The sequence below is a fragment of the Trematomus bernacchii genome, unplaced genomic scaffold, assembly GCF_902827165.1.
Source record: "Trematomus bernacchii unplaced genomic scaffold, fTreBer1.1, whole genome shotgun sequence".
Taxonomy (NCBI): Eukaryota; Metazoa; Chordata; class Actinopteri; order Perciformes; family Nototheniidae; genus Trematomus; species Trematomus bernacchii.
The window spans coordinates 3,194,193-3,212,276 of NW_022987966.1; the positions used below are offsets into that span (position 1 = coordinate 3,194,193).

An 18,084-nucleotide genomic window follows, 5' to 3' on the forward strand; every position below is an offset into this window, starting at 1 on the left:
TGAAAGGCTGCAGAGGGTGCGGTCATAGCTCTGGGCGTGGCTACTGGCCATCCCTACGTCACGATACCCAGGAAGTAAACAATGGAAAATGAGAAATCTCCAACGAGGCGTTTTGGGGAGGTGTGTTAGAGTTTACTCGCTACAGGGTGTATTTTGAGGGTTTTTGACTCTGCAGACCGTTTACATGCATAAAAACCTTCATAACACACAAGGGGACGGGTAATAACCGGAAAAGCATGACATGGGACCTTTAATAATTACATACAATACATGGAATTTTTTTGTGTGTGTTCCAAGTGAATCTGCGGCCCCCTGGTGGCCAGTACATAAATGATGTGGCCCCCACCACCATCCAAGTTGCCCATCCCTGGTCTAGATAAAAGAACACCCTCATGCCATGGTCGCGCAGCGGCTGCAGAGCTGTGGCCACACATTTGCAGAACGTACGTGGGGATAGGGAGTAGCCGAACGACAGTCTGTTGTACTTGTAGGCTACCCCCTGGAAGGCGAAACGCAAATACTTTCTGTGCTTTGGAGCAATTTCGACATGAAAGTAAGCGTCCTTCAGGTCGATGGTTGTGAACCAATCGCCTGGCTGCACCAGTCCCAGTAACTGTTTTACATATGGAACTTTTTGCAGGCAATGTGCCGATTCAGGCTGCGAAGATCCAGAATGGGCCTGAATTCTCCTGTCTTCTTGGGAACCAGGAAGTACAGGGAATAGTGCCCTTTCTCTCTGTCTTGAGAGTGCACAACAGATACCGCCTGTTTCTGCAACAGGGCCTGAATCTCTGCCGAGAGGAAACCTGTCTCCTCTTGGGATGATAGATTTGCCTCTCTTATGCCCCTGAATGGAGGAGGGATGCTGCAAAACTGCAGTGAATAACCCAGTCTCAGCGTCCTGTCCATCCACTCTGTTAATACACAGCTGAGCTTCCATTCCCCATATCATTGCGTTAGGGGATGTGCAATCAGCTGTGGAGCCGCAGCTATGAAGCTGTGGTACTCTCTGGTGGCCCACTCCGCTGCCAAACCCTCCATAAAAGGAAGTTTGACCCATGGGGGGCTGACACAGAAAGGGCCGATTTTCCACTGAGGTCCTTGAACGCTCCCGTGGAAGAAAAAGAAAAATCTCCAACGAGGCATTCTGGAGCAGCATCGACAGGCCTTTTCTGTGTTAGAGTTTTACTCGCTACAGGGTGTACTTTGAGGGTTTGTGACTCTGCAGACCGTTTACATGCAGAAAAAGCTTCATAACACACAAGGGGACGGGTAATAACCAGACAAGCATGACATGGGACCTTTAATTGTTACTAAACAATTTGTGTTTGTTTTTGCCTATATGGGCATGTGTGGGTAGAGGAGGGAGGGAGTGGGGAGGATCGATACTTTTATACTTTTTTTCCCCCTGTGCAGAGTGCAGACGAACACAATTATGCGCTCTTTTCTTCTCTCTCCACTGCTGTCCTCCTCTCCTCGAGGCTCACACACACACACACACACACACACACACACACACACACACACACACACACACACACACACACACACACACACACACACTGGCCCTAAAATACTTGGTATCGGATCGAATCCAGATTTTGTGGTATCGCCCACCCCTAATGGCTAGGCCTCGTTAGGCCTTGTTAGGACTGGCTCACTTTATGGCGCATTTCCATTACAGTTTAGGAACTGGGGTAGTATCTATAGTAACGCAGTGTAGGCGGAGCCGTGACGTCATCTTCAATGAGAACCCCAGAAAAACAACATCAGCCGTTAGCTGTTAGCACTCAAGCTCACAGCTCCTCATATCTGTTCTGAAACTAGACAAAAGTTAAACAAGTACAAACCACAGACTGTCTGTGTCATGGCGAGTGCAGTCGCTGGTTTATTTATGTCTGTATAGGCCGTTGTTGTGAGTGTGGACGGTCGGAGCATATACACCGTTAGCTTAGCCGATCTCCATTTAGACAACACGCATTTTAAAAGGTTTTTCGCCTGCCGTCTGTCTGCAGACTCGTCAAAGCATTAATTCATGGTTTTTACTAACCGGTATCAGTATGTTGTTACTTCGGCATAATTTTGAAACGTGTATTACAATTAAATCATGGTCAAATATGTTCATCTTGTTGTAGTTGTAGCCCCCTTGCCAGCGATTCTCTCTCTAGTCCGACTCAGCCTGGTTGTTGGCCCGGAAAGAACCTCGATTTTATGGGGCCAGAAAAACTGTGAAATAGTACCCGCTAGCCGCCCGGTACTATGCTAAGTGGAAACGCAACCAAAAACGGGCCCCGCACGGCTCGGCACGCTTAAAGCGAGCTCCGCGCTGTAGTGGAAATGCGCCATAAGAGTACCAAAAATAAAAGTAGTCGTGCAGATTGGTCCATTTCAGAATAATACATATGATATGTTTTATAATTATTGATCATGAAAGTGTTCTCAAAGCTGGTAAAGGTGCAGCTAGTTTTAATGACTTTGTATACTGTAGGGTAGCTTGTGAATTTACTCCAGGTGTAACTAAAGTCTGATTTAAGACTTGATTATATTTCACATCATTAATCCACATCTGTAAAGTAACTAAAGGTATTAAATAAATGTAGTCGAGTAAAGTACAAGATTTACCTCTGAATTGTAGTCGGGTAGAAGTACAAGTAACATGGAAATACTCAAGTAAAGTACAAGTATCTCAACATTTTACTTAAGTACAGTACTTGAGTAAATCTACTTAGTTACTTCCCACCTCTGTCATAATGTCACCACAGTTATCAAGTTTGGTAGAGTTCAAAACCTGTGCCCGGCAAATGTGTGTTTGGGTGGATGGATGAATCTGAAATATTGGTATGGAGTGAGCAGAGTTGGGTGTAACGCGTGAAAAATGTAATATTATTACAGTAACGCGTTACATTTTTCGGTAACGGAGTAATGTAACGCGTTACTTTTATAAATTTAGTAATCACACTACAGTTACTAACATTGCCCGACACGCGTTACTGTTATTAATTCAGTAATCACACTACAGTTAGCCTACTAACATAAAGAATGACTAGATTCTCCCTTTGACAGACAAGAGGGATTTCCGCCGCAGGTTTATATTTACGTAACATTTGCGCGACTTGCGCGTCCACATGCAGTGCATAAACATCGCTGAGTCGTCATCATCATCAACAGCGATAACTTTCGAGGGGTGGAGTTATGCCCATTATTTTTAGTTTGTCCGAAGAAAGGACAGGAATGTGACGGTGAGGTGCAAACTGTGTCCAGGCCAGAAGCTTTAATCCACTGCTGCAAACACAACGTCAAACCTCCACAAGCACCTGCAAAGACAACATGCTAACGTGAAGCTAATAGCTAAGGACCTCCGAATCCAGAGTTTTCATTAGCCTTTAGGCTATTTAATGCTGATAGGCCTTTTTTTTTAGGCAATCAATATTTGTGTATATAGTGGTTTTATCAAGGCCAACCTCTTATTTTTGTTTTATACAGGCTATTTGTAAAGTATTTGTTTATTTTGCCAGTGTCACATTGATATGGCCCACTTGTTCTAAATACAATTTTTCTCTTGAAATGCTCTTTAGGTTTTCACCGACTGTTAGCTTGTGGCAGCCTATTTTATTAAAGAGCATAAAAAGAAAGACTTGTGTTATGTCTTCCTTATTGCAATATAATTGTTATATGTGCCAAAGTTTTAAGTTTTGGCTATAGGCTGTTGCTGAGTAACGCAAAAATAATGTAAAGAAACGAGTAAAGTAACGAGTTACTTTATGTAGAGAGTAACGAAGTAAAGTAATATATTACTTTTTTAAAAAGTAATAAGTAATAGAGTGGTGCAGTGACGCGTCCTAAAACCCGGAAGTAAGCTTCTTCCGGTTCCCTCGACAAAAAACCAATGCAATTTCTCCATAGGATTTTGGAAAATAGCTGGAAATAAGGTCTGTGGTTGACACACATTTAAGAGACGGATCACGTTTTGTTCAGTCGGATAATCTCCACATGTCTACCCTACTTTTATAATTTTCGAATCATAAATCTAATCGATAGATTTATGATTCGGAAGAAGCTTACTTCCGGGTTTTAGGACACGTCACTGCACCACTCTATATGTAATATATTACTTTTGAGTAACGACCCCATCTCTGGGAGTGAGGAATCCATCATTCCAGCTTGTAACTAAACACAGTATCATCTTTAACACAAATCCCTTTATATACCAGGCTTTATATATACACAGGACAGGGTGCTTTAAACTGCATTGCAGGGATGACGTGTTGTAGGTCGATCTGGAAGTCTGCATTGCAAGGGCTCCCTTGACAAAAAGCAATGTAATTCTTCCATTGGATTTTGGGAAATAAGATCTTGTGCTAAAAGAAGTTTGATACTTAAAGACCTTTTGTTCAGAAAGATAATATCCACATATCTACACCACTTGTATAATAATTGAAATGTAAATGCAACTGCCAGTAGTAGATAGATGTAATGCTATACGATCTACATGACAGTCACATGACTTGTGTTTAGCGTGATAACGTTTAATGTTCTCATTCAGAAACTTTTTAGCAAACTCAGAAGTGGAGCAGAAGGAGCCCAGAAGTGCTTTAATGCTAACTCATTTAGGGTTTTAGGACCCATTCTATAGAGCAAGGGTGGACTCATAGCAATCAGTGCAAGAAGTGAATCATCAATCTGACATTTTTGCTGATTAGCTTTCTTATGAAATAGTTAAAGCTCAGAGTACTGCTTTCAGAAAAGCTGTAAATGAGTTATTAACACTCTATCAAACAATAGCAGCAGTGTGTGGGTACCTTCCACTGAGACGATGGTCATTCCCAGGCCATAGTCCGGGTGTCTGCTGATGTGACACAGTCTGGTTCTGGACCAGCGCTCCCCTTTAGAGGCCCTCGCCAGCATCTGTAGGTCCCCACCCATAGACACCGCCTGTGGAGAGACATAAATAGGATTCAATAGATGGAGAAATACATCACTGTACAGTCTAGATAAATAAAAGGGTGGCTGTGGCTCAAGGGGTCAATGGTTTGATTGCCTTGGGCAAGGGGACTTAAACCCAATAGGCATGTCTATACAAAGAACTATGTAACCAATTTTTAAAGATTCAATGGCTGTATTTGTCACATGCATCACAATGTTGTTGGCAATGAAAATCTCAAGTCTCAGGCTCTTCCAATAATGCAACATACAATATACTCAACATTAAAAGAATACATTAAATTGTGAAATATGCATAATGGTGCAAGTAAGTTGTAAGAATAAGACACATATATACATCTAAGACAATGATATAAAACAAGTGTGCAACTGAGCATCAAAGATCACTCACAGGCAAATGTATTTGTTGTGTGTCAAACTCATAGACTGTAAAGGTCAAACTACAGCATGCCACCTTTCTTCCAATGACACCGGACACTCAGTGGCGACTGGTCATTAGGGGCACAGCCCCACCTAGTGTCAGCAGAAAGTAATTCAAATAATAATTCCAAAAAAATGCAAATAAATGCAAAGAAAATACATCTTAAAATATATTTTAAGATCATGTTTAATCATCTGATTCGTCTATAAATTGCTGTTTTAGTCTGTGCTCTTCTAATTAGTGTCTACAGTGTGCCTATTGAGCCGTTTTGAGTCAAGCCCATAGACTGTATATATAAAGGTTACTTTGTTACTAACTGTATATCTGTAGACTTGGTATGTCTTAAATGTCCGGTTAGTATGTATTAGAACGAAATCTAAAATGAAAATTGTAAATAAGCCATCTGTATGTAAAATACCACCTGTATGTAAATTGTAAATAAGCCATCTGTATGTCAAATATGTCTTATATGTCTTAAATGATATGATGAATTGGAAATGGGGGACCCTGATGTAAACAAGACGAAAGTCTTTCTCTGGTCTGCATCCCCTTAACAATTGTATGTTTTGAGCTGTACTGTACTGTACCCAATATACAAGCTGTTAATAAACTTTTCAATCAATCAATCAATCAATCAAGGTCAAGCCCCGATCTAGCCCCGATCTAGCCCTTCTCTCTCACTGTCAAAGTGAATGGGTGCTGTAAAAACTACACTGCGCATGCTCAGAGTATTTTTCTATTCAATGTGTGCGGCAAACAAATAATCACACCAAACGTCATCTCATAATTCAGAGAGCTGATTGGCTGTAAGTACGTGTGCCGCGAAAATAGTAGTTGTTTGTGAAGAGGAGACGAGAGAGAGCAGCGTATAGCGATTAAAACCAGTAAAACGGAAAGAAAATGAATGAAGTTGACCATCTACTGCAGCTTTGGTAAATTCATTTTATGTCATATCTTTTGTTGATCTTCTGTGTTTTGCCTATAGGCTATTGCTCTGCTGGATCGATTGATATTGTGACCTCGGTGATGAGTGTCTGTGTTTTCCTTATACCCCCCCCCCCCTCTCTCTATCGGAACCATGGATAGCCTACAGCTATTTGTTTACGTGTTTAAAAAAGCACCAGAAGCTTATATCCACATCTAAGTTGTTCGTGCCCCACCACTTTTGCACATTGTACGCCACTGCAGACACTTCTCCACAAACCAGTCTGTCTGCTGCGAGATCAGCCTATTTTAACCCCCAAGTGTTATGGAAGGTAGTAATGAGTTTTTTGTTTCATGGTAGTTCTCGTACAGTACCTGTTCGTACTCTTCCCTCCTCAACACCAGGAGGAACAGGTGGAAGCCGCATGACTGGATCTTCCTCACAATCTGTCAGGAAAGTCAGAGGGATACAAATAATAACCGGGTAATAATACACTCACTTAATCCGTAATGCCTATGAGGACTGTTTCTCAAACATTAGCGCCATCCCAAACTACACAAACACAAACTTTTGTGAATAATTGATATTGAAACTGAAGGGGAATGTAAGCAGATCCTAATCGCTGCTTTTCTTTGACCTCTCAAGTCTTAATGATTAATCTCAGGTTAAGATAGAGAAAAAAGAAAACATTCAGGCCAAAACCTTTAGATCAATCTGTTTACTCTGAACTAAATAGTAAATGGTGTTTTTCAATTGGATATTGGAATACTGCAGAAAATAAAATCTGTTGAGTATGTTTCCTACACAAGAAGTGCGAAAATGCAAACTAATTTCCGGATTTCTGCACCAATCTACCATTTTTTGTGTGGCATTATAATACTTAAAGAATTCAACTGAATATTGTTTACATTATAGACGATCTGCAATACTTGTAGGAAACTGAATGTGAAGTCCCCATCCAAATCCACAATATCAAACTGTTAAAACAATAATTACTTTAATTTAGCACAAAATGAAGGATTGCTATAAACATCACTTTGCTCATTCAACATCAAGACAAATGAGAACCATATATATTCACATTTCATATGAACAGGTACAGGCCATGTTGCAATAGGTTGCTCTCTTTAATATATCTGAGGACTGTCTACCAAATTCTTGACACTAACCCTGGAGAAGTCCGTGTTGTCCACATATTCCTCGTTGACCTCCAGCACTCGGTCTCCATCCTTGAGGCCACTATGCCCTGCAGGACTCCAGGGGTCCACGTCTCTGATCTCAAAGCTCCGGCTGCTCTTGTCCGTCCGCAGGTAGAAGCCGAAGCTTTGCCCCTCCAGGCGCTTCAGCTGGCAGAGTGTGGGCACCGGGCTCGGATCAGGCTCTGCACACATCGTTAGTAAAGATCAACTCTGGGGGATTTTAGGAGGGGTTTTTAAGGGTTGTGTATGTCAAGAAATGTTTTTCAAACCTCACCAGGATCATCACTGATGACCAGAGCTGGATTATCAATCCCTTCCTTCGGATTGAAGGTAAAACTGATATGAGGAGGAATGGAAAATGGACAGTGAGTAATCAGTGTAGCACAGCAGGGAAAGTTGAGATTCATGAATTCAATACGCCTAAAACACCAATACAAATTCCTCGTATGTGTTAACCTACTTGGCAATAAACCTGTTTCTGATTCTGATATTACTTTAGAACTTCACTCACAGGCGGATGTGAAATGATGATATTTGACCAACTGTCATACTTGTTTTAAACACCAGAGAGGACATGATTATGTTTATAATAGTTATTCTATGCACCTACTTAGCACAGGAGCTACAAGCAGTGTGATTGCTTATACAGTAGCAGGAGCCAATGAATGATGACGCAGCTAACAAATATAAGAAGTTACTAGGCTACAGAAAAAGATTGAAGGATTATTCCATTACACAATTCAAATGGCAGGTTACGCAAACAGAACGAATTACATACATTTAGAAAGAAGAAAAATATAAGACAACTAGTGCAAACAACAACCATACTCTAGTCTAAATACTCTTGATGTGACCTTTAACAATGGTATTTCATAACCATCAACCGTTACTGTGTAGACCGTTTAAAAAGTTTAAAATGTTGCGTACACTATAGTCAGGGCCGGGGTAATGAAGGCTTTAGAAAGATAAGCCTTACCCAAATGATTCGTTCCTATACTTCTGTGCACTATATATAAAGAATGTTGGTAGACTATTAGGAACTATTTCAGTTGGTATTGGTAAAAAACAACTCCTAATAACATGGCACTATCATAGGGCTAACTATGTTTTGAATTCTGTCAGAATAAACTGAGGGAGGCTCGTAGAAAACTGCTTTAATGTGTATATACGTAATCCAGAAAATTAGCAGCAAACAACCTTTTTCTATGTAAAGATAGCTTAAAGTAATGGGTTTTGCTCAAACTTCAAGGTGTTAAGGGAATGCCGCTTTCAGAATACATGATGCGACACAGCTGGGATTGGAGAGAACTCTTTTGTTGTTTTTCTTAAACCCACCATCTAACCCTAACCCTGACAGTACCATGGCTGCATGTGCCATTAGAAATACATCATTTAAAGAACATTAAAAAACGTTTCAACTAAATGTTGGTACATTGCAGGATTGTTAAATATCAACAGTCTTGTCTGCTGATAGGCGCGGTAAAATAGAAAAAAACATATTGTGAATAGAGATGTTAGGAAGCTCACAGTTCAGCCTTTATCTGTTTCTGTGTTATCACAGTGATGTCATAACAACATGGCAATAACACAACACACTTTCAATAATTAATTTATATCTGCATGAAAATAAATATTTTTTCTACTGTGACATGTTTTATAAACTGCCATCAATGTGAGGTATATACTGTAGGATTTGTAGGCAATCGTCCAAAACAGGGACAAAGCAGTTTTCTGTTTATTAGGACCTATCAGTACTAAAACAGTGCGTCTAAAGTTACACTTACCGGGGAAATTCCATCGCATCCTGGCAACCTGTGGAAGCGAAAGTCACAAAATCAGATACTTGTACTCAGTGGCGGCCGGTCCATAGGGGCGCTAGGGGCGCCGCCCCACCTCTTCCCATATTGAAAAAAATAAAAATAAATAATAATTAAAATTAAAATTAAAAAAAAAAAAAATGTTTAAAAAAATATATATATTTTTATTTTATTTTAATGAACAAGGTAAATATTATATAATTGGTATCAGTAAAATGTATAATCTACAATAAAATCTCGTTTAAAATTGTGTTACGATGTCTAAAGTTACTGATAAGTCACATGTTTCCTGCCTGGCCTTGCCCATGCACCTTCTCTCGTCTGGGCGCTAAGAGAGGAGCCTTCAACCAGTGCAGCAGCAGCCACCAGCAGCTGACTGTTGCTATCTGTAATGTGTAAACTATGCCGCGAAAATATAATTTCAGCCAATCAGCGTCGTCAAAGATGACGGTCACCGGGCGCCAATGTCAGCGCCCAGTGCAGTCTGTGAGTAGTTTGGACAGTGACTCGTATCCGGTTGACGCAGTAGTTGATGAGGATGGCTTCGTGTGCAGGTGGAGTCTCCGGACCTCGGTCCCCACCTAATTCTGTTCAAGAGCTAATCTCCAATCCTTTCGAAAGGAGAAGTTTGGCAGATAAATTGTTGCTTAAAGACCTTGCACCGGACCAACCCGATTTGAATATATCGCAGCAATCTCGTGAAAAAGACAAAATGTATACACGAGGCTTCACAAGTAGCTGGTACACAAGAAAGGCTTGGCTAGCTGGATGCAAACAGGTAAATGCTGTCTTTTGTTTCCCATGCTTGGATATCACTTTATATGTAGAGAGGAGGTTTCCCATGGTTGTTAGAAGTTTATTAATAAGTGGGCATTTATCACAGAAGTGATTGTTCTGTCTCCACGTTTGTTGCATTGTCTGTGATGTATTTTCCAACGGTTATAGCTCCTGTTCTGTCCCAGCAACACTACACGGTTTGCAGCTCCACCACATTTTTGGTTTATCTTCGGTGTCGCTTAAAATCTGCTTCCCATCGGACTAAAACCTCCACGTAATCTGAAGACAGATACTTGAAGTTATTTAAACCTTTTGCAAACTTTATGTTCTTTCTTGCTCTAGCCTTGCCAGTTACATTGTACATAACACATATATTATCATTATGCTAACTGGTTGTTCGTGTTAGACGATGTAGCTTTTTCATTTCTGAGTTATTGCTATATGTAAATAAGCCTGTTTGTAAATAATCCTCAGAGAAACAAAGAAAAAAACACAATTTATGACATTTTGTGCTGTGGTTATTTTTTTTAAATTGCATTTATTCACAGTTCAGTTTGAAATGCTGTAGTGACTTGTATTGAACCACTTAAATATTTATAATTAATGCTACTGAAAAGATGCTATTAATTTTATATCTCACATGCAGTTCACTGTAAAGCTACTTGGTGAAGGTGTTGGTTCATAAAACATGAACAGTTTTAAGAAAGAAAAAAACAGACCAGTTCTGAGAACACAAATTCCTGGTAAAGTAGTAGATGTTCAGGTTGATAAATAATATTTTCCACACTGAAGATTATGGAGGTATTGATCAGTCTTCTCATATTTTTAAGCCTCGATTTCTCCTTTCCCCCCCCCCTCTAACATCACCAGAAGTCATCATTTAAGGGGTCATTTCTCGAAAAAAAATTCCGGGGGGAAACCCCCCGGACCCCCCGGGTAGGTCACTTACGGTACGTCAAGAGCCCCACCAAAAAAAAAGACCACCGGCCGCCACTGCTTGTACTCATTGATATATTGTATAACAGCAGTTCAGTCAGAACTCAGGCCAACTGCCCACCATCTTAGCTGGGTATTGTTATACCTGTGAGCAGCTCCTTTATCAACTAAAATGATAAAAAGTTATTGAACTAGGTAACTTTACCATTAGTTACTGCTTATCTTTCTTAGCATCCCCCAGCTCTCTCTACTCTCCGCTCACCCTTTCACCCTCGCCCTCCCCCCTGGAGTTCGATGACCGCATGAAGGCGATACGCAGGGTTGGCAGCATGTCCTTTACCCCCGCCCCTCAACGACGCCCACCAAAATCACCGAAGACAAGACGCGCACCATCTCCCCCCTCTTCATCACTATGCCTACCACAATCATCCAAACCAAAACAATACAAGGAAGAAGCAGATTTCCAAACCCCCCTTCCTACAGTGTAGCCCTCACCCTGCCCTCCTATGATGAGAGGAGCAGGGTGGTGGGTCCTCCCTCCCCTTCAAAGCCTGATAGGGATGTGTGTGTACAAAACGCTGCAAACTGATATTTGCTGGGTCCAGGCTCAAGGGCGTATGGCACTCTCAACTTTTCCAAGGACATGCCGGGGCCCTGCCTGCCAGTAGCTTTGCCGATATCTGTGTTGATAGGTAATAGATTAAGAGCAGTGAATCATCTTAGATACAGGAAGCGCTCAAATGTTTTTGTGAGTTTATCAAATTTAGCAGTGATTCCATGTCAGCCACAGCTTGTTACAAAAAACCTGACTGATAGTGTGTTTAACGAACTTAAACTAGCTTTATTAAATGTCAGGTCTTTGGCAGGAAAAACATTTTTAATCAATGATTTTATCACTGAGCACAATCTCGATTTTATGTTCTTAACAGAAACTTGGATTGAACAAAATAACAGTGCAGCTTTTTTGATGATTTTACCGAGTTGCTGTCTATAGTGTGTATTGACTTTGACCGTCTAGTCATTGTTGGTGATTTTAACATCCATGTTGACAACCCCCAGGACAGAGGGGCTAAAGAACTGTTTTGTGTTCTTGATAACTATGGACTGACTCAGCATGTGACGGACCCCACGCACAATAAGGGGCACACTCTGGACTTAATTATCTCAAAGGGTCTGAATATCTCTAAGGTTGTGGTGACTGATGTTGCACTCTCTGACCATTCCTGTGTTTTCTTTGAGAGCTCTATTTCTGTTCACAAAAATGTTCAGAAAGAGGTAACCACAAAGCGATATTTAACTGAAAATACTAGGGAAATGTTTACTCAGAATTTTTCTTCCACACTTGCCCCTGCTAGCATCTCAGTAAATGAGCTAGTAGATCATTTTAATTAAAAAATTAAAAATATTATAGATGCCATTGCTCCAACTAAGGTAAAGGAAGTGTCTGGCAAAAAAATATCTCCATGGAGAAAGGCCATGACCGTAAAAACAGAAAGAAGAGAATGTCGAAAAGCTGAACGCAGGTGGCAAAAAACAAATCTCCAGGTTCACTTTGAAATCTATAAAGAGAGACTTGGCCTTTATAATTTGGAATTGAAAAACGCACGACAGTCTTTCTTCTCTGATATCATTACCAAAAACAAAAACAACGCACGTGCCTTGTTTGCTACCGTCGACAGACTAACTAACCCCCCAGTGTCAGTAGCATCTGAATTTCTATCCACCAGGGCGTGCAATGATTTTGCCTCCTTCTTCACTGACAAAATTCAGAAAATTAGACAAGCAGTCAGTGCCTCTGTATCAAGTACAGCAAATGTGTTGTCACTATGTCCACCTAATATCAATTCAGACATCATGACACAATTCCATCAGATTAATGATAAAAACCTAGAGGACATTATTCAACTTCTGAAATCCTCCTCCTGCTGCCTTGATATTATTCCAACAGGATTTTTCAAAGATGTTTTTCATTGCATGGCCTCAGATCTACTTCATATAGTAAACAAATCTCTTCACTCAGGTATTTTTCCACAGGCCCTGAAAACTGCAGTCATTAAACCGCTCTTAAAAAAAGAATAATCTAGATGCTTCAGTAATGAACAATTACAGGCCCATATCAAACCTGCTATTTCTAGGTAAAATCATTGAAAAAGTTGTTTTTCAACAGTTGAGTAATTTCTTGCATTTAAATAACTGTTTCGATGTGTTCCAGTCAGGCTTTCATCCAAACCACAGCACTGAGACTGCTCTTGTAAAGGTCTTCAATGACATCCACTTAAACACAGACAGTGGCAGAACTTCAGTGTTAGTATTATTAGATCTCAGTGCTGCGTTTGACACTGTTGACCACAACATATTACTAGGCCGACTGGAAAACTGGGTGGGACTTTCGGAAACAGTTCTAAATTGGTTTGAGTCCTACTTAAATGACCGAAACAACTTTGTTTCTATAGGTAAATACACATCTGAGTTGACAAATATGACATGTGGGGTTCCTCAAGGCTCCATCTTGGGGCCTCTTCTCTTTAACGTCTACATGCTACCTCTGGCTCAGATAATGAAGAACAACAACATAAGTTACCATAGCTATGCGGATGACACACACATTTATGTAACAATTTCACCAGGAGACTATGCTCCAATTCAAACACTGAGTAAGTGCATTGAACAAATCAATGACTGGATGTGTCAGAACTTTCTCCAATTAAACAAAGATAAAACTGAGGTAATGGTTTTTGGAGCCAAGGCAGAACGTATAAAAGTTGGCGCTGAGCTTCAGTCTGCAATGTTCAAAACAACAGATAGAGCCAGAAATCTAGGTGTAGTCATGGACTCTGACCTGAGTTTCAACAGTCACATTAAAACAGTTACTAAATCTGCCTACTATTACCTAAAGAACATATCTAGGATAAAAAGACTAATGTCACAGCAGGATTTGGAAAAACTTGTCCATGCTTTTATCTTCAGTAGACTCGACTACTGCAATGGTGTCTTCACAGGTCTCACTAAAAAATATATTAGAAAGCTTCAGCTGATTCAGAACGCTGCTGCTCGAGTCCTCACTAACACTAAGAAAGTGGATCACATCACTCCTGTTCTGAAGTCTTTACACTGGCTTCCTGTGTGTCAAAGAATAGATTTCAAAATACTGCTGCTGGTTTATAAAGCTTTGAATGGTTTAGGCCCAAAATACATTTCTGACCTATTGCTAAATTATGAACCATCCAGATCTCTCAGGTCTTCAGGGACTGGTCAGCTTTCTGTCCCCAGAGTCAGAACTAAACATGGAGAAGCAGCGTTCAGTTATTATGCTCCAAATATCTGGAACAAGGCTCTGTGCTTGGACCCCTCCTATTCACCATCTACATGCTCCCACTTGGTCAAATCATCCACCAACATGGTCTCAGCTTTCACTCGTATGCCGATGACACACAGCTCTATTTCTGCACCAAACCGTCCACACAGCTCCCACCTCTTTCCCTTGTCAACTGCCTCCAGGACATCAAAAACTGGATGTCATCAAACCTGCTAAAAATAAACAGGACAAAACTGAGCTCATCATTGTGGCTCCCAAGGCGCAGCTCCAAAAGGTTGGTGACCTGCTTCTCACCATTGACGGCTGCTCCATCTCCCCGTCCACTGAAGTCCGCAACCTGGGAGTCATCCTGGACTCCACCCTCTCTTTCCAGGCGCATATCAAATCCATTACCAAATCCGCCTTCTACCATCTCAAAAACATTGCCAGACTCCGCCCCTCACTCTCTGACTCAGTGGCAGAAACACTCATACACGCCTTCATCACATCCCGTCTGGACTACTGCAATGGAGTCCTGTCCGGGGTTCCCAGCAAAACCCTGGCCAGGCTCCAATATGTCCAGAACTCTGCCGCCAGGCTTCTCACCCGCACTAAGCCATGGCAACATATCACTCCCACCCTCATCCACCTCCACTGGCTGCCGGTCAAGTCCCGGATTCACTATAAAACACTCCTCCTCACGTACAAGTCCCTCCATACCCTCGCCCCCCAGTACTTAACAGACCTCCTACATCCCTACACCCCTTCTCGGAGTCTGCGGTCCTCCGACACGGGCCTGCTCTCCATCCCCCGCTCTCGCCTTCGTACTGTGGGTGACAGGGCGTTCAGTGTTGCGGCCCCCACCCTCTGGAAAGCACTTCCTCCTGAGATCCGGAACGCTGCCTCACTGGACATCTTCAAATCCTCACTAAAAACACACCTGTTCACCGTGGCCTTCGGACCCTAGTCCTTTCCTGGTCCCCCGGCTTCCTTTATTTTATTTTATTTTGTCTTGTTTTGTTCGTTCCTCATTGTCTGTTTTGTTTTGTCTGTCCACCATGTACAGCGACCTTGGGTCCCGTGAAAGGCGCTTTATAAATTCCATTTATTATTATTATTATTATTATTATTAACAAACTCCCAGAAACCTGCAGGTCCGCTGCAACTCTTACTACTTTTAAATCCAGGCTGAAGACTTTTCTTTTTGTCGCCGCTTTTAATTGAACTATTCACATCTTAAACTGCACTGTAACTTTTATCCATGTATTTTTTCTTTTAATGTTTATTTTATTATCTTTTCTTTTTAATGACTGATTTTAAATGCCATTTTCTTAATGTCTTTCATTTTTTTGTAAAGCACTTTGAATTGCCTTGTGTTGAAAGGTGCTATATAAATAAACTTGCCTTGCCTTGCCTTGCCTTAGTTACCTAGTAACCAACCAGCTGAAGTTAATACTTACAGCTAAAAGCATTGATGTAAGCTAAACAGAAAAGGTAAGCAAACATTTTTAGCACTACGCTTACCTCCTTAAATGTAACGTTAACTGATTTAATAACAAAGTTATTCATATTAACTTAACAAATGACGGCTAAGAACAATACAAAATAAATAAATTTGCAAAACAGTAACATGCTAATTTTATGACATGAAAATAGCTTTTTTTAGTACAGAAGGTGTTCATTTAGTGGCCTGCCTAGAAGCAGTAATTCTAAATCTATTTCGGATTTCTACAAAAAACATATTGCCTATTTATTAATAATATATTATATTAGTCATTCAGAGTTCAAAAGAAATTAGTTACGTATTGGTTTCATTATCTTCATGAATTGGAAGCATGACTTTTTCCATGGCTAACAAAAAGCTTCAGGGATTTAGCGTGGGGAGTGGCTCCTTATTTTCATCTAAAGTAACAGACACAGAATCAGCACTTTTGAAACAGGGCTGAAACAGAGGGGATTATGGGATGCTACAATGCATGATCTGTTTGGTATTTTGAGCCAAACACTTCAGAGACATGTTTGTATATCTGAGACCTATAATATATTGATGAAAAACAGTATAATTATTATTTTTTAATTTATTTTTTTTAGTCAATTTATTGAACATGCCAGAAACAAAACATACAACAATAATAATAATATATATATATATATATCATTTTCTTTCTTCTAACTCATAATAATTATAACAAAGTACAAAAAAAAATAATAATACAAAAGAAAACAAAAAAAAAATAACAATAATTCTCAAATAGTCTCTGTCATGTTCAACAGGGGCAAGAAGAAGCTTAAAAAAAACTTTTCTGGTCCTACCCCCTCTAGCATACATTTCCCTTATAAATAAAATATGAGGTCATCGTCATCAGCGATATGTTTGTCTTGTTAATTTTTTTTTTTATAATAGGGGACCTTTAAATAATTTTTTTTTTTAAAGACGAGCCAAAGACAATGAAAGTCTGTTTCTCACAATGGGAAATATATATATAATACAAAATATTCCAAGCAAGATACTGTGTTGAAATTAATATATTTCCCTCTGAATGTAGTAAGGTAGACAAGTAGTGACAAAGAAACCTACACAGAAATGCTCAAGAAAAGCCATGTTAAATAATCATTTGTAGTGAGAGCTGTCAGTATGTCTCATGTGACGACCCAAACCAACAATGTGTCTCTTTTCCTCAGCTCCAAGCCCATTGGTTTCTACTGAATGTTAATCTGTTATATATTGATCCTGTCCAAAAAAACACTTTAACCAGAAAAAAAACCCCTAGAGTCAACAGGCCAAACCCTGCTTACTGTACTTAAGTTCTATTTTGAGATTCTTCTACTTTTCCTGAGTATTCTCAGTTTATGCTACTTTTTACTTCTACTCCACTACATTTTAGAAGCCAATATCATACTTTTTACTACACTTAATTTATTTGTCAGCTTTTGTTACTAGTTACTTTTTAGGTTTAGATTATTAGCTAACACAAAGTCTAAATCAATTATTAAATAAACTTTGACATACATGTTTAGGTTAAGATATCCAGCAGCAGTAAACAAATATTCAAATTAGCTCCACCTTTACCAGTTGTGATAAAAACGTATAAATAATATTAATAGTAACCCTGTAGCTCAATTTATATGTGATTCTAAAATGGGCCATTACGCATAAGGAGTACTTTTACTTTTGGTACTTTAATATTCCGATGCTTATACTATTGTACTTTTACTTAAGTAAGATATTGAATGCAGGACCTTACTTGTAACAAAATACTTTTAAAATGTAGTATTGCGACTTTTACCTAAATACAAGACCCGAGTACTTCTTACACCACTGCTTTTCACCATAATAAAAAAAGCAAGCCAGACACAGGTAAGAGTGACTTACCAATACAGCCATGATGACTTCTCTCAAGTGAACAGGACTTCACATTTGTATAGTCAAATAATGGAGAGTGGAGCAGAGACAGAGCCTACCTGTAAAGGTCCTCATGGAGTCCTGAGTGTGTGTTCCTGCGCAGACTGTGACACTGGACAGACAAGGTTCACAGCACACACACACAATAAAAGACGCCTTCAGCCGATGAGATGGTGAATCCTTTAGCCACAGTCATATAGGTTAAACATTTACCGACTGGCAGAGAGGAGCCGACACAATATGGTGGAAGAAATGTCTGTAGACCCAACAGTGTCCTTTCCTTCTCGTGGCTCTTAGGTCAAAGCCCATTGGTACGTAATAAAGATATCTTTAAAAAACCCAATATTGCTTTCTATTTAAACATTTCCAT

At 40.0% G+C, this 18,084-nt stretch overlaps 1 protein-coding gene across 1 annotated transcript in view; it reads right to left on the reverse strand.

Moving 5' to 3' along the window:
- The window catches only part of LOC117471134 (Na(+)/H(+) exchange regulatory cofactor NHE-RF4-like), a 34,706-nt gene extending 16,888 nt beyond the window's left edge, over window positions 1-17,818 (reverse strand). The window contains exons 1-6 of the mRNA XM_034115934.1: window positions 17,774-17,818; window positions 9,271-9,298; window positions 7,761-7,822; window positions 7,457-7,668; window positions 6,662-6,733; window positions 4,800-4,932 (exon numbers count right to left, since the gene is read on the reverse strand). Coding sequence (XP_033971825.1) covers window positions 4,800-4,932; window positions 6,662-6,733; window positions 7,457-7,668; window positions 7,761-7,822; window positions 9,271-9,298; window positions 17,774-17,789 — 523 coding nt within the window. The 5' untranslated portion in view covers window positions 17,790-17,818. The remainder of the gene's footprint in view (window positions 1-4,799; window positions 4,933-6,661; window positions 6,734-7,456; window positions 7,669-7,760; window positions 7,823-9,270; window positions 9,299-17,773) is intronic.
- Between the last annotated feature and the right edge of the window lie 266 nt (window positions 17,819-18,084).